Below are 25529 nucleotides of genomic sequence, written 5' to 3'. Positions count from 1 at the left end.
ACTTTGCTTCAAACTTGAAATCAGAAACCCATATTAACATTTCAATATCATAAACAGATGTTTGTGTGGAGCATGGAGCAGAGCCTTAAGAGCACTGCTGGATAAGGTCAAACCGCAAGGTACGCAGTCTTAGTGTAGAGCTTCAAGTATCTGCTTATCACTATTAGATGGAGCTAAGTCAGCACATAGCCAACAAAATAGGGACCTCGTGTCTTAATGCACGGTGATTTTTGGGGCGTTATCTATTTTTCAGACCGGCTAATTTTGCAGGAAATTCATTGAATACGTTGACAAGGGCTTGTTTAAATAGTAAACAATGATGTCTTCGACAACAGCCATGTCTACATGCTAAACAGAACTTCCATTGGAAAAAAAGTGAATTTCCCCCTGTCAAAATCTGGAAGAGGGTGATAGGAGGGGGGGGGGTGTTGCGTGTGCTGGCTGGGGAAGAGAGAGAGAGAGGGGGGGGTCTTAAGAAAAGAGGTGAAACGCAGGGAAAGGGATTAGCGGAAATGCACGTGCACACACCCGTGCACACGTATGCACACGCACGCCTCCCACTCTTACCATCAAATTCTGCTGGTCCGACCCCAACAATTATAATCGACATGGGCAAAGAAGAAGCCTTGGGAAGGGAAAAGAAAAACAAGCCATGCATCAAAGTTTCTTGTTAAAACCCTCAAAAGTCTATGCTTATCAAAAATGCCACAGGCTTTTAGAAAGGTCCATACATCATCTGTGGCGCAGCATGTATAGTAATAGCTCATCTCAAATGGGGGGACTAAATGGAGAGTCCAAATGATAGGACAGACATTTTCCAACTCTGCTACAAGGTGTGGATTGTTACCCAACGTCAGAGTCATTTTTGGAGGGAATCATTCTATAATTAGCGCTCTCTCTAATTTCATGCATGTATAACTTGGTCTAAAAGTCTAAATCTCAGCCAGCCTGACAAGCATATAAATGACTCCTATTTTCATCCTCTCCCTGAGTGCCTGCCCATTGCCTTGCATTGCAATTTTGCTTATCAAATCTCACTCCAGTGGGATGCCAAGGGCGGGCTGGAGTGATAAATGCCTTTGTTATGAACAGTTTTCAGCTTTTTATAAGTTTGCCTTGCCTTAAGATGGACTCACCAATCGACAAGGATATGAGAACCACCATTCTCCGAGGTACGATGAAAATTATTATCTTATTAAACTTCACAATTATATTACACGGGGGAATTTGCAGTACAAAAACGAAATTATTTGCAATATATCATAAAGGACTACAGGGCCTAACAATTACCGACAAGTGCGACCCAATAATACATTTTAAGCCACAATCAACTTTAACAGTGCCCCTGACTCCCTGCTCTACCATTTACGACACACCAAGAATATCAGACAGAGTCCGCACATTTACGATAGACTCCTTCGTCTGCGCCATATCAGTGATGACACCATCGGAGATGATGAGGAGGATGAAGTACTGGGAGCCATCTGTCATCGCGGACGCATACCTGAGGTTGGGAGACAGAGAGACAGAAAATGAGATGGGTAGAAGGTGTGTGGAAGGGGAAATCATGTTCACAATACACACGTCACCACAACCCCCCCCCCCCCCCGCCGCACATGGGGAGCTCTAAAGTTATCATGAGAAGGGGTTTCCGTGAGCACCCCAAATAACTCCTTTTGTTTACAGTAAGTGGAGTTCCCCCTTGTCTCACTCACCGGGTTGAAACAATATACTGGAGACAGATAGAAAGAGAGAGAGAGAGTGAGAGAGAGAGACAGAGAGTGAGAGAGAGAGAGTGAGAGGGAGAGGGAGAAGATATCTTTAGTGTCAAACTAGGTCCCTGGGTATGTTTTTTTGTCGCCCACTGCCAATAAATAATTGTTGAACCACGGAGCAATTTGGAAGGTGCGTGGGTGGACGACAGAGTGAGAGATAGGATGTGAGGGGTAATGATGAGCGATGGGCCAGAAAGCTTGTTACAGTCAATCCTGTAGCTGACTGGACAACCTCTCCAATAACAAAGCCCAAGTGGAGCGTTGCTACATGGCGCTCAGACGCTTGAGTCTGGCTAACTTCTGCTCAGCCTTCCCGATTACTGCTCAACTGAATTGATTGGGTGATATTTTTGGTGATCGTGTCCACTGGTCAATAAAGAACGGCTTGCTTGTTTCAGATCGTAACTCTCTCAGAAACATTGAGTGCTTTTGATGCGGAGGAGACCACTGACTGTTTGCGTTTGCAGTCTCCACAGCAATATGAAAGGAATCGGGCCGGAAGGCATCCATGAATCATCCTAATCTAATTTGAAAGCGTTTTTTTATTTATTTTATTTTCTTTTGAGGGCACTGGTGCAGTGTTTGTAATCTAATCGGATGCCTGATTCTTCATCCATTTATGTGAAAGTGGAAGTTGTGACAATTTTCATAAATAATATGTGTCTATTTCTTCTGCCAGAGCTTAAAAACAAAACATAAAAAAAACATTATTTAAATTATTCAAAATCCGTGATCCAAAAGGTACCTTATTGATCATCACACCTAAAATGGTTACTGTCCTCAAACGTCAAAGAGTAGGAGTCATTCTTATATATGGTAAGGCCATCAGAGTGTCAATTTTGCTTTTTAAGCCATTACTATTAGCACATTTATTTCAATCTATCTTCTCTCAGGGGGCAATATAGGTCACAGGTCATGCACAGGGACAGATGTATACATTAACCCGTTAATTAGTAGCGTCACGTATATGTGATTGTTCGAAAGCGGGCCCCACAGAGTACCGTCACACATATGTGATTCTGAACATTCCAACCGACTATTTTCCGATAGACAAAAACGATATGACAAACGCTATAGTATGGCTTCAAAATTTACAATTGGGAGGCTAACAAGTAACACTAGCAGGTAGTAGCATTGCTACGAGTATTATGCTAGGTTGCTAGGTAACGGAAGCTAACTAAAGCTAGCTAGCTTTCGTTTCGAAAAAATAACTCACTCTGCTGGCAGCGTCGGTAATATTTAGAACTCACTCCTCTAAAGGTTAAGGCATAAATGTTAATAAGGAATTATTGATCACTTATATTGCTACAGGAATGCTATAACAACTGTTTTTCCAGAACACGCAATTACTGTTTTGTACGATTAACTGCTGGTATTTGTCTGTACATGGTACAGTTCCGGGGGCATAATGGCGTGTGACCTACCTGGCTACGTGGTTGATCACAGGGGAGAAATGGGTGGGTCCGTAGAGACGTACAGACTTCAGGCTTTGATAGTAGGCCTCCATTACCCCCTCAATCCCACTACAGTAGGGGTTCAGGGGGTTTCCATTCTGCACAGACAGAAAGATGACTCGACATACATCCACACAACTAGTTGGAAAGACAAACCTTTCTTTAAACAAACGTAGTCAAACATTTCCCCCATACACCGTAAACACTGACATTCTCAGAGACTTCTCGGTATCCTTCCTGTGAATGTGAGATGGCAGTCACAATGGAGGATAAGCCACATATCCAACGACATATCTCAAAACGAAACACTTTTAATGATCCCAGCCGTTTTCTAGGAGACCATGATGACAGCCTCAGTCTCGGCAGTCTCGGACGTTGGTGAGTGTGGCGCACGATCCATTCAGTGGGATCTATTCTTAAGAGCTGACTAAGTCAATCCGTTATGCTTAGATAAATGCATATGGGGCCTGTCTCAGACCCAGGCCCCTCTGGGGAGAGTATTACTCAACGCTGAGCAGCTGTAATGGCTGCCAACGCCTCGGGCGCAACATCTGGAGAGGACGCCCGGAGAGAACAAGCCACTGTGAGTGGCCGAGGACATCTTGAGATGGGGGCAGGGGCCAGGGGGGTGGCAGGTAGAGTGGAGGAGGAGGGGTGGGAGATGAAGGAATAGTAGGGGGAAAGGAGCAGGAGATGGAGGAGAAGGACGATGTGGTGGGGTATATAGGAGGAGGATGTGATGGGGGATATAGGAGGAGGATCTGATGAGGAGGATCTGATGGGGGATATAGGAGGAGGATGTGATGGGGGATATAGAAGGAGGATCTGATGGGGGATATAGGAGGAGGATGTGGTGGGGGATATAGGAGGAGGATGTGGTGGGGGATATAGGAGGAGGATGTCATGGGAGATATAGGAGGACGATGTGGTCGAGGATATAGGAGGATGTTGTGGGGGATGTAGGAGGAAGAGGATGGCTGTAGGGGATGTAGGAGAAGGAGGAAGATGGGAGTAGGGGGGTAGGGGTTGGAGTAAGAAGAGGATGGGGATATGGGAGGACAAAGTGTTTCCTCTCACCAGGGCAAACTCGTGTGAGACCCGACCATCAGGGGGAAGCTTGGCACCGAAGCCCAGAGCAGGGAACATCTTGTCGCTGTCGTAATCCTGGATGATCTCCCCCACCGCCCGCAGAGCCATGGCATAGGCGTTTAGCTGGTAGGGGCTCATGTAGTGGAGCGAGGTGGGCTGGGAGGGGTTACCTGACAACCAATGGCAAGACTCACATGGTTAATACCAGGTCCCCTTGGCTTTAAGATATATGAAAACTGTAAGTAGCATGAGTTATGAAAAAGTTATTGAAGAATATAATAATACCGGTTTTGTGAACCATTTTGATACCAAATTGGAATGATCAAAGAGACTGTCAAACACCGTTGAAACCGAAAAGCCGAAACACATGCCTGTGAAAAAGTTGGACACTCAAGCAAAATGTGCCGTTGACGCGCACACTCACCGTTCGAAGCAGTGAAATCGATTGCCACCGTGAAATTAATTTGAGTCCTGCGAGAGAGAAATCGGATTAAGGAGAGGGGAACGTGGTGAATTATCGATCAAACGAGATTTGATCGCGGCAACCTGGGTAACATTGTCGCTTGGGTGGACGGAGGTGGTGAGCAGTGTACTCGGTGTACTGCATCACATAAGGACAGGAAGGGGCTCAGAGTAGCTTTGCTCCCAGTAAAGTCAGCATGGTGGTTTCCTTACATCACAGGTGTCCTACTGGACAGACTTGGCTTTCATTCTCCACTCACCCGCCTTTGATGTAGTCAAGGAAGGAGAGCTCTGTATCGACCAGGCACGACAGTAGAGTCACCTGTCAGGGGAACAAGGTGGGCAAAGGAGGAGAGAAGGGACGGTTTGGACAAAAGGCTGGCATTTCAGAAACGTGCTTTCCAGGTCAGCACGGCCCCCCCGTGGTGATTCGATCGTTACGTGACAAAGGTCATAATAGATTAACAGATGTTATATTCCAAATCTCTACAATGACACTTCCCAACAGTGCTCCCTAAAAACAGTGGACAGCAGCGGGTTACAAACAGTAAAGCCACATGCAAAGTTCTCATCCATGACATGAACAGGAGAGGGAACAGCATCGGGAGACTGACGGGAGGCAGGTGGCCTTTCTAAGCTGAGTGGTGTCAGATATTGACTGACCGTTCCTGAGTTGAGGTATTTCTTCTTCTTCTTGCCTTTCTTCTTTGGATTTAGCACCTGCAAATGAACATGGACGGCTTTACTTCAGCGGCTCATCGATCCCAAGGTTGAAAACAAAGGCTAGAAAGCAGGCGGCTCCTGACCCAAAGCCTGGTTCCTTTCATCAATCAAATTGACCGTGCCATGACAGTGGCTGGGTGAGAGCAAGAGATAATCGTCCAGGCTCTGTTAAGACGTGCTAGGGAGGCTCTGTGTTGAGACCAACAGCTTGAATAAGGATGTATGAAGGGGAAAGCACACTGCAATCTGTCACTTGGTGCCCTTGTTCTGTCTGTCTTCTCGTCAAGATGTGCTGTAAACCTGTAGTGATTGACTCTTTACCTTCAGGATTCATGTTCGACACATAAAAAAGGTTGACAGGGCAGTAAGAGACAGCCTTCAGGTCAAGGGACCTCGTCCGGAGAAACGTTTACAGGATAATGATAGCCTCGACGTGTCTGGCTTTGCGTACGGGTGTGTGTGTGCACGTGTGTGTACTATATGTACGTGTGCGTGTTCACATTATCTAGTGGAAATCTCTCACCTCATAGATGTGGAACTGTGACTGGCCTCTTGACATCTCCCTGTAGCTGGTGCTGAACTCTCCAATGAAGTCATGACTGGACGAAAAACACACGACAGTGGGACATCATTAATAATAGTTTCCTTTCACCTGTGAAATAACTTGAATATAATGCCCATGATACCTTTCCTTGTGAGTCCAAAACAAAGTTTATAAAGAAAATGACGAGTGGAGGAGATATGGTGAACACAAAGTGTCTCTTAATTGTTCCTCAATTTCGTCTCCTTATTGAACTTTAGCTTTGCAAAGGGCAGCAAACATGGAATCTCTTGACAAACCGTGCATGTGGGGCAAAATAAAAGTATGAAAGAAAGCGAGCGAGTGCCAATGCCTGCTTACCCGCCATCTCTGTCCCAGTCGTACACTTCCACCTTTATGCTCCTGCGGTGACAAGAGAAATTCTATTAGAAAAACCAATTAGGGACGAGATTGAGAATCTGCCTTCGTAGAAGGAGAGCTGCTCATCTGTGTAAGAAGGTGATTGTGACTCTCTGCTGGCAGCCTTCAGACAGGTAGGGCTGCGGTGTTGAGATTCAGCGCACAAAAGAATGCAAGATATGACTGGCAGGGGACAGACATTTAAGTGAGTCCTGCGTTGTCAGCTACCGGAACATACTTGAACGTTTAATATGTGTAAGGGTGAACCAGCAATGAGTTGCTGGCTGTAAAATCAATGTCTATTCATAAGTGGTGCTTACTTTAAGTGTTTGCTGTTTAGGCAGCATCAAGCTCAGGGGAGAGTGGTGAGTCACTGCTGGCAACTCATATATGGAATAGCATTTCACAATAATGACGGATTGGACTTATTAAGCTTGGCTTTCCCACCAGGTCTCAAAGCACTTTGGACCCATATGAGGCTCTCCACGCCTTGTTCGTCACGTCAAGCTTGTGAGAGATTTTAGGGCACATTGATAACCAGGACGCAACACAAGGGAGACCCACCCATTGACGTATCTATCCCCAATATTTTTACAGAATTGGAGGGAAAGGAAAGAGGTCGTCGAAAGTTGACTTCTGAAGGAGCTCGGCTCATTCTTTTCACATGTCTGTTGCAGCGTACCTGTCGTAGTCCCCGTTGCAGAGGGCTCGGACTGGGATCTTAAAGGCCTGCCACACCGGGTCCAGAGTGTTCTTCACCACCTCTGTCTTGTGGCAGATCGTGAAGCTGTCACATCCACGCGGGAGAGTGCACACACAGGCAGGCAGACAGTTAAGAGGACACACTGTGGTAGATAGTGTAGAGCTCTTGCCAAATGTGGGTCAAAACACTTCCAAATGTAGTCAGTGCACTTCTCCTTGTCCACTGTTTTGTTTACAACTTCATTTGCTTATGCCAACCCCTCCAAACGTTCAAAATGTGACTCCCCCGTACCACAACAACAACTGCTCCCACTTTTGCGGAGGCAGAGGGGATCTGCGCGGCCTCTTCTACCCTGAAGCCAAACACGGAGCCAGCTGCACTAAAGGAGAATGGGTTGCGTGCCTGACTTGGAAGTCAGCGTGGATAAAAGCATCTGCCGCCCATGGCTTCCCATGGAGTCTGTGCTTGACCACAGATGAAGCCTGCTCCGGCCGCGAGCCGCCTCCACACGCCTCGCATTCTTCTATCGTCTTTCTTCGCCTTTTCCCCATTCCTGGTTTTCAACTCCCTCCCACACCCATCTCCTAACCCGTCCCTTTTGTCTTTTTGGCATCGGCAAGGACACGGGGCGCATGCATTAAATGTTTCTTTTCGGGCTGTTATGTAACATGACAGTGTCGCCTATAACATCCTTTAAGTGAAAGGCTTTTTGGAGCGTGAACAATATTGCTTCCTGTCTACGTGCCTTAGAGGACTTCCATGTCCACGTGTACGGAAATGAAAAGCATCCAATTGAGGCTGGAAATACGACACAATGTAGTAGGGCTCAGTGGTTTTCGGAGAACAGCGCGTGTCTCGTCGCGGTAGTCGGTGCGGTCAACTTACGATCCGTCCTCGTTGCTGCGGTAGAAGACGAGGAAGGGGTCGGACTTCCCGAAAAAGTCTTTCTTGTCTAGCTTGTTGCCGCAAAACTGCAACATCACTGACTCCTATAGGGTGGGTGAAGATGGAGGGAAAAGAATAGCAAAGATTATATTGGACCAGAAGGCCCAATCAAATTCAATCAAATTGAGTTGATAGGGTTAGTGGAGAACAGCAGGCCCCTTGCAGGGCAGGAATCAATGCCCAATTCCATTCATGTACTCGATGAAGACATGTCCACAGAGCACATGGGCTCTCTCGCCTTGAAATCTGGTCATTCGTTTAAGTGTAATACGATTTGGGTGAGTGAGTGAGTAGGTGAGTGAGTGAGTGAGTGAGTGAGTGTGTCTGTTTCTGCATACATATCTGCTCATGTGTGCAACTAGGAGTGTGCGTATTTTCTTTTCTGTACGTGCGCGCAGCTATAGTTTTGGTTTGTGTGTGGGCAGCACTGGACCAGTACAGAATGTGCTTGCTGTACTGTACTTGTTGCAAAATTATATAATTAATAAAAAGGCCTATAAATGTGCTATTTGTCTGAAATACATGCTAATGTTTGCTCAATACAGAAGCTCAACCAGCTGATTGCAGCATGAGTACAGAAATGGAAAAGGTACATGGGCCAGGAAGAAGGAAACGTTGCACATTAAACAAAGTCACCATTGACCATACAATATCATTAACAGATCAATATATTTGTACCACTTACAGAGTACAAATAAAACCCAACTATAGTAGTAGAAAGCCATATTTAATTAACTCAGCCTATAAACTAAAATAAAAAATAAATAATATAAACCAGCTACCTGCAAAATGTTATATATTTGGTTTATAAGCCTTGTAAGCTGTGCAGGCTCGGTGGAAAGGACACACAACCACTGATTCTGATCTGGTACTGCTTGTTAGTAGTTATATATATCTTAACCTAACATTAGCCTCCCCACAAAAGCTATTATGTCAAGTGAAAAATTCAGGGCATTTGATCATCAAGAATTGATTCACAATGCAATTGACGACACATTTTAAATGAATATGAAAATTACAATTATGGAACGCAATGTAAAGCATCACAGCAAAACTACAAACTGTACATTTAAAAAAAGAAAGAGAAGATGGTCCATGGAGATAGGAAGCTAAGGATCGAAAGTAATGTACTTTATCAATTAATTATGCAATACATATCTGCTGTGTACCTATGAAAATGTGGGAATATGTATGTGTGTGTGTACTGGTACTGTACTTCACGCACCGTGCAGAACAACGTGCCACCATATCACCAGAAAAAACCTGATTAAGGTAGGTGGTGTAATTAACAGTTTAATAAAAACAAAGTCTATGTCTTTCTAAGACGGGGTGGCGCAATTAAAAATAAAAACAAGAAAATGATTTGCTTATGAAGGACAAATATTCACGATTGTGAAGCAATATTTACCCTGCAGTTGCTCAGCTCCTCTGCTCTGACAATGATGGTGCCACACTTTTTTCCAGGAATACCACTGTAAAAACACACGAGCGACAGACATTTTCACTCTCCATTCCAGTGTTTACAGGGCCGTGTGAGTGTTTCCTTTACTAACAGTCATTAGCCTGACAAAATAAAATTTCTTCACATTTAGAGAGTGACGCCAAGAGAAACCGACCACTACTATAAATAGTCCAATGAATGTCAGGACCAGGGGCTGGGTTTGGACTGGGGAGGGATGTTGGGTCAGGTTGTTAAGTAGGGCTCTGTAATGGCACAGAGATTATGCAGCTACATGCATGGGGACATCTATGAAATTCAAGTGGGTTTGAGGAGGACAAAAGGAACGTTCTAGACTTGAGGGTTTTTGGATGCACGGAGAAGCACTTTCTGTGATTAACTCCCTCCGTAAGCATAAACCATGGACTTTGTAGGGGAGGTAAAAAAAAAGAGAGAGGAAAGAGAGACAGAGAATGAAAAAGATAATGAGAAAGAAAGACCGGCCGTGGGAAAGGAGAAGAGAAGGAGAAAGAGAGAGAGACAGCGAGTTAGAAGTGGAGCACATGGACAAGGGAGGGAGCTTTTGAAAAAGAGTCCAGATCAAAAAGGGATTAGCCGTGAATACACGGTGACAACCTGCATCTCCTATTGCCCATCTTCTCTGCCTGCTCGCCCTCACCTGTAGAACCATGCTGTACGCTATAGCAACAGAGGTCCTTTAGAACTAAACACTGTCTTCTAAATCCTCCCCCGCTGGTTTGATACACTTTTCACGACACAATCGTGATAACTGTAATTGTACGCTGTATATATAAATGACTACCTTTGACAATGATTCATGCTAAAAACCTCAGTAGGAGGATAACAATTCTAGTCAGATAATGTAATATACCTGACATAACCGCGTATCATTTGTACCAATTCTACAGTATACATCCTGTTTAGGAGCTTACATCTCCAACATGTAAGTCCGGTGCTGGAGAGTGCAATCTCCGCGCACTTCACTGAGCGCTCGACTGCAATGTTTTTTATTCATGTAAATGGAGGTGCCGCTCTTTGGGGCAGTGAACTGGATGTTCACACACACACGCCCACACACAAAGAGAGCAGAGTCGTCGTCGTCGTCCGCCCCACTCACACCCACACACACATGCACTGAATGAGTGCTGGCTGAGGGAGTTGATTACGTAACGGAAGGACAGCGGTACATCCTTCCACATTACGTCATTGTCTTCAGGGTCCTTCTTCGTCGGGCCTATTCAGCTGCAACTGCTCATTGATTCAGCCAGAAACATACACACGCCTACACAGGAGGCAGGATCCCATTCACACAGAGCAGAGACGACAGGGCGCAAGGGCTCAGAATACGCTCAGCTCTCAAACAGAGCACAGGTCAATGTTTTTTTTTTTATATTGCCCAGCAACACATTCAATCGACACGAACCCTTTAAAATAACATCAACGCAGGTGTTAGAGACTCTCCGAAAACCTGTGGAGTAGGAGAGGCGTCCAACGCATGGATCAATGGAGAGAACATAGGTGGTTTCGTTGGTTTACACACCTTTTGTGTGTGTGTGTGTTTAGGGGTGGGGGGGGGGGGCTGGCGGGCTTCCTATTAAGTGGATTCCATTAAGGCCCTATAGTGGTCTCGTTATTTATTAATCTCACAGTGAAAGCTGCCGATTGTTCCCGTTCTGCACACTCGCAATTCACAATTTAATAATTTTTTATTTTTCAATTGTGACTGATTGAAATCCATCCTTGAATTTGCCATAATTGCAGTAATACTGGACCCAACTGTGATGGATGCACAATGAACTGCTGACAATGCTCATTAAATACAGCGGCCGCCTTCAAACCATCTCATTTGAGTTTGCCTCTAAGCTTCTAATTATGAGGACCATTCCAAAACAGCAGAGGCAGGGCAACATGTGTGTTTCAGAGTGTGTTTTGGTGAGTGTGTGTTACTTACATTAGGGGCTTCTCCATGCGGCAACCCATGGATCCCACCACCTCCCCCAGGGTACAGAAAGCCTGGCCCAGAAAATCCTACACACACATACACACGCGCACGCACACATGCACCCACACACACACACACACACACACACAAGAGAAAGAGAGCTTTTAGCTTCCAATCCAAATGAAGTGTAATTGGGGACATCAATATGCAGCACACTATTTATTGTATAATTTTCCACCTACCATGAGCCTACCAAAGCCTTAATGAGCTACCACACCATCCTGGAGCGTTTTCAATTAGGACAGACTATCCATCTGGTTATGTGACACACACACACACTCACACACACCCGCACACATCTGCAAACATCCTCAGTCTCAAGGAAGACATTTCCGTTATTCATCACCAGAATGCTAATAGACACTTACCATTGTTTTACTGTGGCGATGGCCATGAGAGTGTGTACGAGTGAGGACTGGATGGGGATGCTGCTGCTGTGGTTCCAAGTACACAGCAAGTGAACAATCAAGGAGGCCCACTGTACTACTGTCTCTCTCTGTGGGAATGTCTTCCCTGTGACATTTGTGCTTGGTCTAACGGACAGACGGCTGCTCTGGAGATCTTTGCGGTGGCTGAACATCCCTTCCTTGTCCATCCATGCAGCCATGGTTGCTATCCACCCCCATACCCCGGCCCCCTGCACACCCCTGTCCCCTCGTCTGACAGAACAGCCACCTGCCATTGTTTCGGTTCAGCTCTCCCAGAGAGGACTTTGTCATCTGGGATGCACAAGATAGGCTTGTTTATACATGCAGAGCTGACATTAACTGGTAAAAACAATATGGACTTTAGTGGTAAACAATTGCTGTTGGGGTTTAAATCAAAAGATTTTTTAGGACTTCGATTATTTCAGGGCTGAAAATGGCACCAAAGGCACCAAGATGGCAGGAAAGCAGCAAAGATGAACCGCAGCTACATGGTAAACCAACAGGTTACTATATTTTTTATACAACTCAATCCACATTGCATTCAACCAAGCGCAGTACAATAATCGCGATTTACGACTCTCCAAATAGAGTATATAAGGATATATCTATCCCTGAGGCTTCATCCGGACCAGGTAATCTCCTGTGTGAGAGGGGAAAACACCTGCTGTATCATCCACCAAGACAGACACCGTACATTTCCTCGGTTTCCCTGGTTCCCTGGTTGTTTACAGGCAGTGAGAGGAGCGTGGAGCACGGGCCTCGGATGGAGACGACGGAGCCAGCGCTCCACATCTTCAATCCCACACATCTGTGGTGACGACAGGCCGCATCCAAGCGTTTCCCCGCGCCCTCATACTGAGACTGACTCCCTGTGGCTGGGGTCGGAGCTTTCGCAGTGAAACAGCCGACAGACCAAATGACACAAATAGACGCGGGCGCGTCGCAAGAGAAAAGACGACAAAAAATGGATTAATGACGCCTTCGCGGAGCCTTCAGAAAAACAGACGGACACACGGTTGCATGGAGGCGGACAAGCAGGCGGAGAGAGGGAACAGCAGACGGACAGAGACACTCAGAGACGGATCGAAGACTAGAGGCGTTTGAGGGATCTGGGGAAGGTGCCTTATTGCCTCAACCAACCCGCCATTTCACGAAATAAACAAACCCGTGTGTTTTCCTGTGTTGTTAGGCTGTCTAGTCCCATGCTATCTTGATCGTGTAACGTCTTTCCAAACACAGTGTGCTTACTGTAAGACATTCCTCCAGACACCTCCTCTGAACACTCCTATAACCTGCTCTTCCAATAATCTGCGTCAAACCATGCGGAGGTAAAACGACAAACACGTGGAAAAATGCCAAATGACGTGTTGGCGTTTTTGAAGGCTGTGGGAGTAAAGAGTGTTACTGTAGCAAGATAGAGCCTTGTAGCTGAAGAGGAACTGTGTCTACAAGCCTTCAAACAGCTACGTGATGCACCTGCCTTTAAAAATGCCTTGCAGGGCAGTAACAACATAGAGAGCACTTTAAAGCACTTAGAACTGACTCAGTTGACAATTAACCACACAAAGCACTATTGCTTTGTGACATGAACAACGTTTGAATACCTGGCCCTCGTTGTGATACTGTGTTAAGGCTTGGGTGCCTGAAGACTATTACAATTCACTGACACTACTGTAAAACAAAGACTGCCGCTGTTCTCATGAATGGATGGGTGATCAGAGAAGAGGACTATGGAGGAAGAGGAAACTCACATGTTTTGACAAGTTGTCACTCTTGGAGTCCAGGTCGTACCTGCGGACGAATGAGAGATGAACGGTTGAAACAGATTGCTCGTTTGAGAGATGATGACTCGTTCGAACCGATTGCTCGTTTGAGTCTTTCATGGTTTGACATTGACCTGTATTGCAGTAAATGAGTTTACGACACGAGTGAGGTCATGATGAAAGTCTTCACAGCCCAACAGAAAGAGGGGAGTCAACGACTCGTGCAATTGGCACACAGTAGCGCACGCCAACACTGACACACAAACAAGCATGCACGTGCCTCAGCTCGCTCGCTCGCTTTCCAAAGGAGACAAACGCTCTCTGCATCCTCTGCGACACTGCCAATGAACCACCATTCCGTACATCCACTCTTTCATACGGCAACCAGGTGTCCCCACAAATGGAATTTTCGACACGTCGAGGCAACGCGTTTACGCAACGCGTGAGCGTCCGCACGCTCAGGTGCGCCTCGTGAGCCGCGCGTCCGCCGGGCCTCTGCCACTCACCAACGTTCATCAATGATTCATTTAATGAGTAGAGGGAGAAAAAGAAAAAAGACAACACAAATATCCATGCAGATGTACACGTTTGGCTGCACACGCCTAGTCTCACCCATACACGCGCGCACAAGGAAAAGCACACTCGAAAGGGTTCGTCAGAGAGGATGCCCTGGGGCATCTCACGAGTGTGTGCCCGACGCGTGAGCCGTGCGTGCACGTGGGCAGCGGGGCGGAGGCGCTCTTCGTTCTTGGTCCGCTGGAGTGGTCTGGAGAGGACACTCAGGGGTTTATGTGAATCGAGAGTAATGATGAGTAACGACAGGGAACATTTTGGCGAAGAACGCAGACTCGTCCGCGAGCTCGGAGTGATATGGAGAAATGAGGGGAGACAATGCGGTCGTATTTTGGATGGAAACGACCGATAAACAAGGGCGCCGTGACGCCAAGCCCACGTCAGCAAAGGATTTTCCTCGGGAACATCTCGCGCTCGTGCTTCGTGTCAGAAGCCCCCCCCCGCGTGTCGACAGTGGTGTGAACGAGTGCGTACTCTGTTAGCACTTTGAGTGAAATCACACATTAACATAAGAGGTTCAAAACTGGGTTGTGGGTTGTGGCCATTAAAAAAACATGAGGTATACTTTCTAAAGCCTCCCTATGACTACGCTCCTGTATGCCGGGGTATCCTTAAGTAAGCCTCCATCAGTCTCGAAAGAAATATAAGCTTCGAAAAGGGGAACTAAGCTTCGTGGGATGAGGCTTATGTGTCGATAGTGGCTACTGGGCCCCACAGGAAGGTGCCGTCCGATTGGTTCCTTCCGTGGAAGTCCCCAGCATGTGAAGGCTGTGGTGATGGAGAATCTACACCGGTGAGAGGAGAGTGCTGGAGAGAGGGAGGTGAATGGTTGGGGGATGTACTGTACTGTAAGAGGCTCTGCCTCCCAGGGTAGGAGATGATGATGGGTGACTGAGCAGGATTTCCCCACTGGCTGTCTGAGTGTGTGTGCGTGTGTGTGAATGTGTGTGACAGTGGTGGCGGCGGTGGTGTGTGTGTGTGTGTGGGGGGGTGCTTAGTAGAGTGTTTGCATGTGCATCTGTGTATGTGCTCGTGTGCGTATGTGTGCGTGGCGGTGCGTGAGGTGGACTGAGGGTCTGCATTTGTGTACGACAGCCTTGGCAGCGTGCTCTTGGCTGCGAGTCGTTTGTGCGCCATCGGGTCTGTAGATCGTAATACAGCCTGATGCTCGCCCACTCCCAAGCCCTGTGGGGAGTCCACTAATCTGCAAACACATACTCCATCATCCCTCATCTACTTCTTAGCCTATCACCCCCACCCCCCTACTGCCCGGACCTCCTTCAAACTACGGACACTCTATCTCAGTGTTTCCCCCTCCCTGCATCTCTTTTCATCACACACGCATCGTATGCAGCCAACCAACCGATGAAAAACAAAAAGCATAACATTTGAAGGACATTCTCTCACGCCAATAGAGACACACATGCACATACAACCTTGTTTGGTAGCTTTCTCACTTAGTCACTCACTCACATTCCATAATGCGATAAAAAAATCTCAAACTCTTTGAGTACTGTCCATTTTTTAACTTTGTTAGGCCAAATTGATGTAACAGAAAAATACATACAGATGAATTGTAGATGAGATATTTGTGAAGTATCGGCAGTGGAAAATAGCAACTGTTCTTAATGCATGACTTGCAATTTTTTTGTTATCTTACTAACTTTACTAATTACTGTAAATTAGGCCAAAAAGTATTCAAACTAACACGCACTAACAACTTATTTTGTTATGTCTCAAAGCATGCCTGGGAGAAGTGGCATTCAGACCGAACTGCTTCTGAAATAGTGCTATGAAAAAGGGAGGCGTCTCTCTCCTCACTCTCAATGAATATTTCATTTCCAGCCCAACTTGTGTTCCACACAGAGCAACCCTCTCACGCACCCACGCATGCCTCAAAACACTGGAGGAAACACAGACACGAGCATGCACAGGCTCCCACAAAACAGTCAATTCTCAACTCACAGGTCAAAGCGTAGATTCTGTCTCTCTTCAAAGAAGTAGTCTAGGATGAATTTGCGGACAAAGTCTGGGTTCAGAGTGTTATCTATAACCTCCGTCCGGCAAAACTAAGAGAGAGTAAAGAATTAAGGGCATTGTGTGGGGGGTAGTGGATCATATCAAATCATTTAAGGTTGATTTTGTCATACGTTTTTGCAATAAGTAGCAGCCAATCTCTATAAAAAGATATGAAGTGTGCTTCTAAAACTGCCACATTCCTTTTTTTAACGTCGCCCTAATCTGAAATTATTCTCTTTAATCACTAAATGAGGGCAGCACATGAAAGGCTCCTGCTTTGCAGCAAAGGTCTTCAATCTGCAAGCAATCAGTATGACCTTTAAAGGATCAGTATTGTACACTGCATGTGGTGATTTCCCAGCTTCTTAACTCTTAAGAAGCTAAGTTGTGATTGTAATCATATCATTATGTGTAGCTTTAATAGCTGGATGTAACCCGCATAGAAATGAGAGAACTTAGCGCTCACACTTAGCAAGTTACTTTACAACTTAGGTTACTCTACTAACTTGTGGGCATAGCCTTGTATGTATGTTTGGAAAGATTTAGGGGCTTGGAACCCACTTGCCCCTCGCCTGAACTTACCTCTCTCCATTCTCTGTTGGCTATTCCTTGAGTGTACAGCACACAAACTGTCAAAAAGACATTAGAGCAAAGGGAGAAAGATATTGTTAAAACAGCAGCTATAGGCACATTTGTTCTTCAAGGTTACATACTAGAAGAAAGACTCCTATTCAACATCACAATATAACTGTACTTTGCTTTGCGTGTGCGATTGTCTTTTGTCGGGACAAAAGGCATCGACTTCACAAGGACTTGAGGGAATACACTGCAATAGGCGTTGGTATATTTAAGTGGGCATGTTATTGCTTGATGGATTGATTGATTGACACTGTGTGTGTGTGTGTGTGTGGGGGGGGGGGGGGGGTCATGCAAGAGGCAGGGGGAGGGGGGTGGAAACACTACAATTAAACCTTGATCGGTCAGCTGGTTGGTTACACTTGTAAGCAGGCGGTACTTTCCCATGGTGGACAGCTACAGTATGATCGCATCTGGCTGATTCAAGCAACTTAACTCTGACACACACACAGATGCTTATTATACGCAAAGTACACACACACACAAACAAACCCATTCCACCTGAAAGCAAAACCCATCTGTTTGAAGCCGAACGATGCTTATTGCTGTAATCGGAGCCAGCCACTTCTTCCCTTTGGGAGCGTCCCTACAAACACACCTCGTCGGCAAGGTCAAAACCCACCCTTCCATCCCATTCCACCTGACTGGATAGGATAGCACAACTTGAGAGACTGCAATAAGCCTCTGTCTGCCCTTGCTAGCTCAGCGCACCGAGCACTTACTGCAACATCATTGGAAGCAAGCCCATTAGCTAGCGAGCCTGCACCCTTGCCTGGCTGTTAGCCCACCATAGCATAGCAGACTGCCTGGGCTCAAATGTGTTTCGACTGGATAGCTGTGTGCGGAGAGACTACAGTACGCTGTGTATGAGGAGTCAGATGGCTGAGCGGTGAGGGAGTCGGGCTAGAAATCGGAAGGTTGTCGGATCGATTCCCGCCGTGCCAAATGACGGTGTGTCCTTGGGCAAAGCACTTCACCCTACTTGCCTCGGGGGGAATGTCCCTGTACTTACTGTAAGTCGCTCTGGATAAGAGTGTCTGCTAAATGTAAATGTATGGTATGTATGGTATGTCTGGGGTATACTGTATGTTGTGCAGGGTGTGGCTGGTATGTCTGGGGTATACTGTATGTTGTGCAGGGTGTGTATAGTATGTCTGGGGTATACTGTATGTTGTGCAGGGTGTGTATAGTATGTCTGGGGTATACTGTATGTTGTGGCTGGTGTGGCCTGTATGTCTGGGGTACACTGTATGTTGTGGCTGGTGTGGCCTGTATGTCTGGGGTATACTGTATGTTGTGGCTGGTGTGGCCTGTATGTCTGGGGTATACTGTATGTTGTGCAGGGTGTGGCTGGTATGTATGGTGTGTATGGTGTGTATGGTGTGTATGGTGTGTATGGTGTGTAAGGTGTGTTTGGTGTATAGAGTGTGTAGGTGATGTGTATGGTGTGTATGGAGTGAATGTTGTGTATGCTAAGTAAGGTGTAGGGTGTGTATTTTGTATATGGTGTGTAGTAGGGTGTGTATTTTGTATATGGAGTGTACGGTGTGTATGTTGCGTATGGTCTGTGTGCTAAGTAAGGAGTGTGTAGGGTGTGTATGTTGTGTATAGTGTTTATGGTGTGCATGTTGTATGTGGTGTGTAGGGTGTGTATGTTGTGTATAGTGTGTAGTAGGGTATGTATGTTGTATATGGTGTGTAATAAGGTGTGTATGTTGTATTTGGTGTGTAGGATGTGTATGTTGTTTATGGTGTGTATATGGAGTTAGATTAGTTTCATAATTCAAACTAACAAACGCAACACGATTCAAACTAACGTAACACGATTCATACAAACATAACACGATTCAAACAAACGTAACACGATTCATACAAACATAACACGATTCAAACAAACGTAACACGATTCAAACAAACGTAACACGATTCACATATGTATTTCGTGATTCACAAATGTAACGCGATTCACAAATAAATGACCCTATTACATTTGTTTGCAACCTGACAAACACAAGTTACACATCCCTGCATTCGTTGGTGTGAATCCTTCTTTCTAACTAATCTAACTCCATATGTGTAGGGTGTGTATGGTGTATATGGTGTGTAGTAGGGGGTGTATGGTGTATATGGTGTGTATGTGGCGCTGTGAGAGGGAGCTCAGCTGTGGGCATGCACGTAGCTCCTTTCATCCTCTAATGAAGCGCAGAGACGCATGTGGGCTCCGTGAGACGTGTCCGAGCCCAACACACACATCGCACGCCGTCAAAAAACCCCAGCTTTTTGGAGAAAAAACCCCCCCAAAGTGTTTTGTTTGGTAAATGTGAACGCTTTCCATTCTGAATTCAAAGAGCAATAAACCGATCCATGATAGAAAACTGGGGATGCAGATTCAACAAGAGGTGAACGGTTGAACAGAATTGTGTCAAATGCACGTCAAGACACAATGACTAACAAAGCAACAAACACACGCACGTTGAACTCTGTCCGGCCATATAAGCTAATGTGGATGTCGTACGTGAGGATCCCTGAGGCCTCCTTGTGTGTGTGTGTGTGTGTGTGTCGGCCTTGGCCCCCCTGGCCTGCTGAGGCAGTCTAATCCTCTGCGACTGGGTCCAGCACCGTCAGCAGCACAGAGACACGGAGGCAGCACAAGTGCCTCCTTGGATAAACGTACGGCGAGCCTCTTGGATGCCACCCTCCATCCATCCTCCTCCTCTTCCCCAGCCCCCCCGAGCCCGACCTCCCCCCCCCCAAACTGCTGACAGAGACCCCTGGAGCACCGGTGGCCGGCGAGCTCCCGTGGAGGTGGAACCCCAACACCAGCGAGGGCTGTGGGAGGGTGTCGATGAGGATGCCCCGCTGCCTTGCACTCCTGTTGACATCCCCTGTGACGCATACGACCTCTGACATATGCAAATGTCTACTGATTAATTGGGGTTGGGGGGTGGGTGGGGGGTTTGAAGTCGATGGGTATATGCGTGGATGCACGCGTGTCACAGGAGACTTACTTGGGTCCGATTTGGAAAATGTATCTCTGTCCAGCAGGTTTCTGAAAAGGAAGAGAAACAGAGTCAAGTAGATTTCGAAAATGCATGGTATGATGTCATGGGAAACAGCCCGGCATTCTGGAACTTGGAGGTCACCCTTAATATGGCCAGTTCCTTTGTAGTGGGTTTACTGATCCTCAGAGGAGTAGTCACAAATGTTGAGCTAATTATCCAGAAAGTCTAACCTTTACCCTAACCCTCCTCCTTCACAATCACAAGGCTTATATTACCATGTCAGACTCGAGATATGTAGAAACATTCCCCCAAACTCACAATTTTTCACCTGAATACATCATTTTGAGGTGTCTGGCCAAATGCTTTAACTGGTCTAGGAAGTTGCCCTTTAAAGTGCTGCCAACAACATTTGTATTGAAAGGTTATTTATGGATTATTTAATTTGCAAACAGAAACGGTCAGTTTTTCAGTCAACATTTCTATGGTGTTATCTTATGTCCATCAGTTTTTTTGTCTTTGTGTCATTTGTTTCTGCTTGATACCTGCTAAATGAATCCTCACAAAGGTGAAATATATTTTCATAGTAATTTACATTTACATCTAGACATTTAGGCCTAAACATCAGGCATTGAGGTGATCTCAGATCAACTATCAGTATATGTTCAACCAACAAGCAGAATATTCTCATCTCTTCCCAGTACACATATCAAATAAGCACACCTAAACTATCAAAATGTGTCCCTTCCCCCTCCTCCTGAAGCATCAATCAAATATTTAAATGTGTATAGACGCCAACGCCTATGGAACCCTCAGGCTTGGATAGAAGGTCAGACAAGCTCTGAAACCGCCTGCATTAAAATATCTTCATTGTTAAAAAATAAAATCTGTGTTTGAACAAACTGACAGTGCCTTTAATGTACAGAAGAGTCCCAAACAGATGCTCGGAGCAATGAAAGGATGCTGCTGTTGACAGGCAGAGTGGAGATGAAATATTCACGCAACAACAACAACAACAACAACACTAGGGCACCAGAGATGAGGTGGAGCGAGGAAAAAGAGGAAGAAGGAAGGACTGGCACACAACCTGGGGTCGGCAGGGAGTCCCAGCATGCCACACCAGAGGCTGCAGCAGCAGGGCTGTTGTGTGTGGTTCCACTCTGTTAGTCACAGTACACCAGGTTCAGGGTTCGCAGCGCTGGGAACGAAGTCAGTCCAAACACAGGAAGGAACTGAAGCAAACTCTTCTCACAGCTTGAACCGCTGCCAAAGCTTACATTAAAACCCCCAAACCTTTCATAGGTCTGTGTTGTTTGAGAGAGCTGCGAGTCGTAATAATACTGACTTGAAGAGGCAACAAAAATATATAAGAATGGGTATCCATCCGGCAAGGGGCCTGCATGACACGTAGATAAGCTTCTCACTATCATGCTAGCTAGGGGGATGCGCTGCTTTGTGACAAGCAGAGAGTGTCTTTAGGCGATTGATTACTAGTGATGTATCTAGATCAGCCACCCATCTTGTGCTGATCCCCGTACGCCCCAGATGGTATAACGCCACGCTTGGCTACCTCCGTTAGAGCACGCCCACTGGCATCCACTGGGCTGAAAGACCACACACAAAAAAGTGATCATAAGCGATAGAATCGGGGCTGGTCGCATCAACTGAGCATGCATGTCAGATGAGTGGAATGAGGGACCTTCAACACGAAATGCCATACCTAGCAAGAGGAAATCTCCGGAAGCCATCGGCTGAGCCAAGCTTAAGACGGGAAGGAGAGAAGACAAAAGAGGAGGAAGAGAGAGGGAGGTGTGTGCGTGTGTGTGCGTGTGTGTGATATAGAGGAAAGAGAGGATGGGGCTGAGTTAGACACCAGCTGGTGCCCCTGTACCTGAGGGCAGTTGCATGCCTCTGACTGGTCATTCAGGACAGATCTTAAAATGGTCCCTTCCACCATGGGCAGCCCAGGAACTTCAAGATAGGCCAAGAGGAGTGACTTGCTGATCATCAAACATTTACCAACATAGTCCCATCACATCCGAATTACATTTGGAATCCCAGCAGTTACGTCCGTCAACTAACATGGAAGACAAGACATCCCACTTCAGCTCCACATGCAAGGAGGGAGACTTCCACCTGACAAGTCAACGCAGATCAGGCTTACACGGACGTGTTTCTTCCGAAGGTTCATCGCTAAAAGGAAAAGGGGAAAAAAAAGGACTAAGGAATATGACATCAAGGGTCATCAAGGGAACACAATGTGCTCCCTCGATGTTTCTATATATGCAAAGGACTATCGAAGCCATTGGCCCACCGCATTCAATTTCTATCGATGAACCGTCAATGTGATTCTTTGTCCTTGCGAGACTGTGCTGAGGCAGGGGAAAACCCAGTGACTCACAGACCTCGACGCTTCCCTAGCCTACGTGTCAGAAGTGTCAATGCACAGCTTGCCTCTTCAACACTTGCCCTGTTTGGGGTTTCATATGGTCTTGTGAGTCACCCAGGCAACTGACCACCCTCTCCGAACCACCCGGCTCCACCATAGAAAAGCTAGTAATTCAATGAGGTAGGCGGAGGAGCATTGACAGCATATTGAGGTGTGAGTTTAAGCAATTGAACTCGGTTATACCACTACCACTAACTGCCCTGGCCCCGACTTCACTCATATCCAGTACACCACAACAACGGCAGCTGGTGGAGCTGAGCCTAGCTGTGCAGCCAGGGTCTCCGGCACCACTGTCACAGGTGCCATTGCTTCGCTTGTCAGTTCTGCTTCCTTCCTCACTTGCCCTTTGCGGGGATGAATCTCTGGTCCTCTGCGTGTTCGTTCAAAGATGACAGCGAGTGATAGAATATTGATAATCATGAGAAAATCTGTTAGAGCGCATATCTTCCTTAGATGACCAGCATTAGTCTTTAAACATTATACAACATGACCCAGTAAACACTGCATCTTCTAAGTATATATATATATATATAAGTATATGTCCCTAGATGTTTGATGTAGTTATTAAGGCGTCGGTCATGGTACCTAAATGCAAGTGTGCTCTATTCAAGAGCTAATTACTGAAGCGTGTTGATGAAGAGTGTGGGCTGTATTAGGTTATGGTCAGAGAATCTGCATATTCCCACTATGGGAATGCAAGTATCAGCTAAATGAGATGTTTTTAAGCCTGCATCAGTTGTTTCATTCTCATGCCAGCCAAAGGGATTTCTATAAAGGCTCTTAGTGTGGTCACAGACTGTCAACAAAGCAACATGGCACTCATCTCTGGGGAGGGCCTGCTTATTGGTTTGACTGTCCATTGATTTGGTTGCAAATAGACCTAAGGGGAGTTTTAGGATCAATCAACCCTTGAACACAAGAGAAGAGGAGTGTCTTCCTTGGGAAAGAAATGGTGGCGTATGACCCTCGCCCCGAGAAGTGCACAGGGAAAATCGAATCATATCTGGTTGTTCAACAAACTTAATGATGGAGAAGGTAAATCTTTGCGTGGGTGGCGGAGGTGGAGAGGGAGCTGCAGTAAGAGGCAGTGTGTGAAAGCGATAGAGGCAATCTCTTCTCCGCTAACGAGTTAAAGTAGAGGAGCTGACTGCGCCTTAATTAGACCAAATGGTTCCTTCAAAAGCTCATTATCGTGGCCGCTCAACATGACCCCCCCTGGGTCGGGCCCCTATGCCACTGGCACGACCTTGCCGCCACTGTTCCCCGTTACCCTGGAAACCCATGGGCTGATTTGCCATGCCATTGTCTGTGTACCGTTAAGCCCTCTTTGACCTCCTAAACCCTGATGTCATCATATGAACCTACTACTTTATCATCTCCAGGGTGGACAAGAGGCCCCTGATGTTCTGTGGGATTCATTCTTGCAGAGTCTGCAAGGTGCTTGTATTATGCTGAGGCTGTACATGGAAAATTGGGATGGATATAGCTCAGCGGAAGAGCACTTGATTGCAGATCAAGAGGTCTGCTGTTCAAATGCCCCCCTGTGCGTCACCGGGGATAAAAGTGTTTGCTAAATGAATACATTAAAATGGATCTGGAGAGGGTAGCTGTTCTACCCATGCAGGTACCATTGATAACTGCGCGGTCCATTCTACAGCGCTGTCATATCCCCACGGAGAAGGAAACACAGACTAACTGCAGTGTCAAAACAGCTTCTTCTACAAACATAATGCACACTGCTACTAACTCACAATAATAATTCCAAAGCATGTGCAGCATGTTCCTTGGAGAATATCTGGGGTAGCTCGGATCACCAGCTGGGGTAGGACACATTGTAATGTCACAAATGTATTGCTGTTGCATGTGGCTTCTGTACAGGAATAACCTCAATTTACAGGAGACAGTCTTTTGTCACCTTTCTCAAGGAATATGAACTATCCACAGTGACATATTGACCTAGCTCACTGCAGGTGGGTGCCTGACTTCAATACAGCCTTGTCGCAACATGTCAATTCTTCAAAAGAATTCTCCGGCTCTTGTGTGCCCAAAGGTTGACCGTGAGACCGTCTATCTGCCCCCCACGGTTCAGGGAGATGACAGTAGCAGAGATAACAAGACTGAAACACTCTCCTAGATAAAAAATATTCCCTCTACCCAACGCTGTTTGATCTACCTGATTTACCTGATGCTAGTTTCCTCCAGGATCACAATGACTCCTATTGAGAGACTTGCTGTTCTTGTTGGTTAGTTGTAACGGATTTGAATTATTTTACTCGCTGTGAAATATTTGACTGTTGATTGCTTTTCTACAGGTACACTCTTCCACTTTTTGAGGTTCATGTTGTTTAATTGTAACTTGTTTAACTACATGCTCTTATGGTTCTTCCCTTTGGCACTTATTAGTTTTTTTCACAATGTATGCTTCATGTTTTGGCTGCCCGCAATGTTTGGGGCTATCTCGTTGTTATGATCAGTGACCTATGGACTTTTGTAAAGCTCTCTCTTGCTAGTCGCTTTAGATAAAAGCGTCTGCTAAATTAATACATGTAAATGTAAATCTAAACGGCCCTTAAAAGCAGCCAGGGCTTCATCCAACAGTCAGGGAAATTCTGCATGTATTATTGAGCGCTGGTGATCAAGGGTGATAGCCGCTCATCAGTCGTCAGAGATGTAGAGAGTAGACAGGATGTTGTTCCAGCAGATGGCAGATACAGTTTGATCACACTGATGTAAAGTGCAGGGAGCTGGTCGTGTAGCCCACAGATTTGAAGAGGGAGCTGATCAAAGTGTTATCTCTTCCGTCTCACTACGCCATGAAATCAAAGTCATTTGATGGTGTCATTTTGTTTTTCTCGTTTCGTATTTTCAGTGGACATTTCAACAAATGGTGTCATGTTATTTATGATTGTATTCAAATCAGTATCATTGTCCAACAGGCTCACTGCGCAAATAAACAAGGATTAATTTCACCTCTATGTTGTTGTAAGATGCAATGTAATGTCAAATGTAATTTCGGGCATTTGACTGTAATACTGTTGTGCTCAAAGCTTCAACCATAGTACCCTAAACATGACATTTAAGAACGCCAACCTCAGACAACATATATCTCA

The 25529-nt window shown here is 46.0% G+C and overlaps 1 protein-coding gene across 2 annotated transcripts in view; it reads right to left on the bottom strand.

Annotated features, from left to right (window-relative positions):
- The window catches only part of LOC124488256 (copine-8-like), a 31914-nt gene that overhangs the window by 5400 nt on the left and 985 nt on the right, over positions 1-25529 (bottom strand). Inside the window, exons 2-18 of one of the 2 annotated variants that reach the window (XM_047050857.1) lie at positions 19980-20020; positions 16918-16964; positions 16282-16385; positions 13732-13771; positions 11502-11578; positions 9500-9563; positions 8032-8135; positions 7126-7230; positions 6405-6446; positions 6027-6102; positions 5444-5500; positions 5041-5102; positions 4743-4789; positions 4307-4488; positions 3200-3327; positions 1402-1504; positions 568-625 (exon numbers count right to left, since the gene is read on the bottom strand). In XM_047050857.1, the coding sequence (XP_046906813.1) occupies positions 568-625; positions 1402-1504; positions 3200-3327; positions 4307-4488; positions 4743-4789; positions 5041-5102; positions 5444-5500; positions 6027-6102; positions 6405-6446; positions 7126-7230; positions 8032-8135; positions 9500-9563; positions 11502-11578; positions 13732-13771; positions 16282-16385; positions 16918-16964; positions 19980-20020 (1337 nt within the window). Of the gene's footprint in view, positions 1-567; positions 626-1401; positions 1505-3199; positions 3328-4306; positions 4489-4742; positions 4790-5040; positions 5103-5443; positions 5501-6026; positions 6103-6404; positions 6447-7125; positions 7231-8031; positions 8136-9499; positions 9564-11501; positions 11579-11920; positions 12163-13731; positions 13772-16281; positions 16386-16917; positions 16965-19979; positions 20021-25529 lie in introns of those variants that run through there. The other variant, XM_047050858.1, reaches the window with a different exon arrangement.

This window comes from Hypomesus transpacificus, unplaced genomic scaffold (genome assembly GCF_021917145.1).
Source record: "Hypomesus transpacificus isolate Combined female unplaced genomic scaffold, fHypTra1 scaffold_129, whole genome shotgun sequence".
Classification (NCBI taxonomy): Eukaryota; Metazoa; Chordata; class Actinopteri; order Osmeriformes; family Osmeridae; genus Hypomesus; species Hypomesus transpacificus.
Note: the sequence above shows the minus strand (reverse complement) of the source record. Positions and strands in the feature narration are given on the sequence as shown.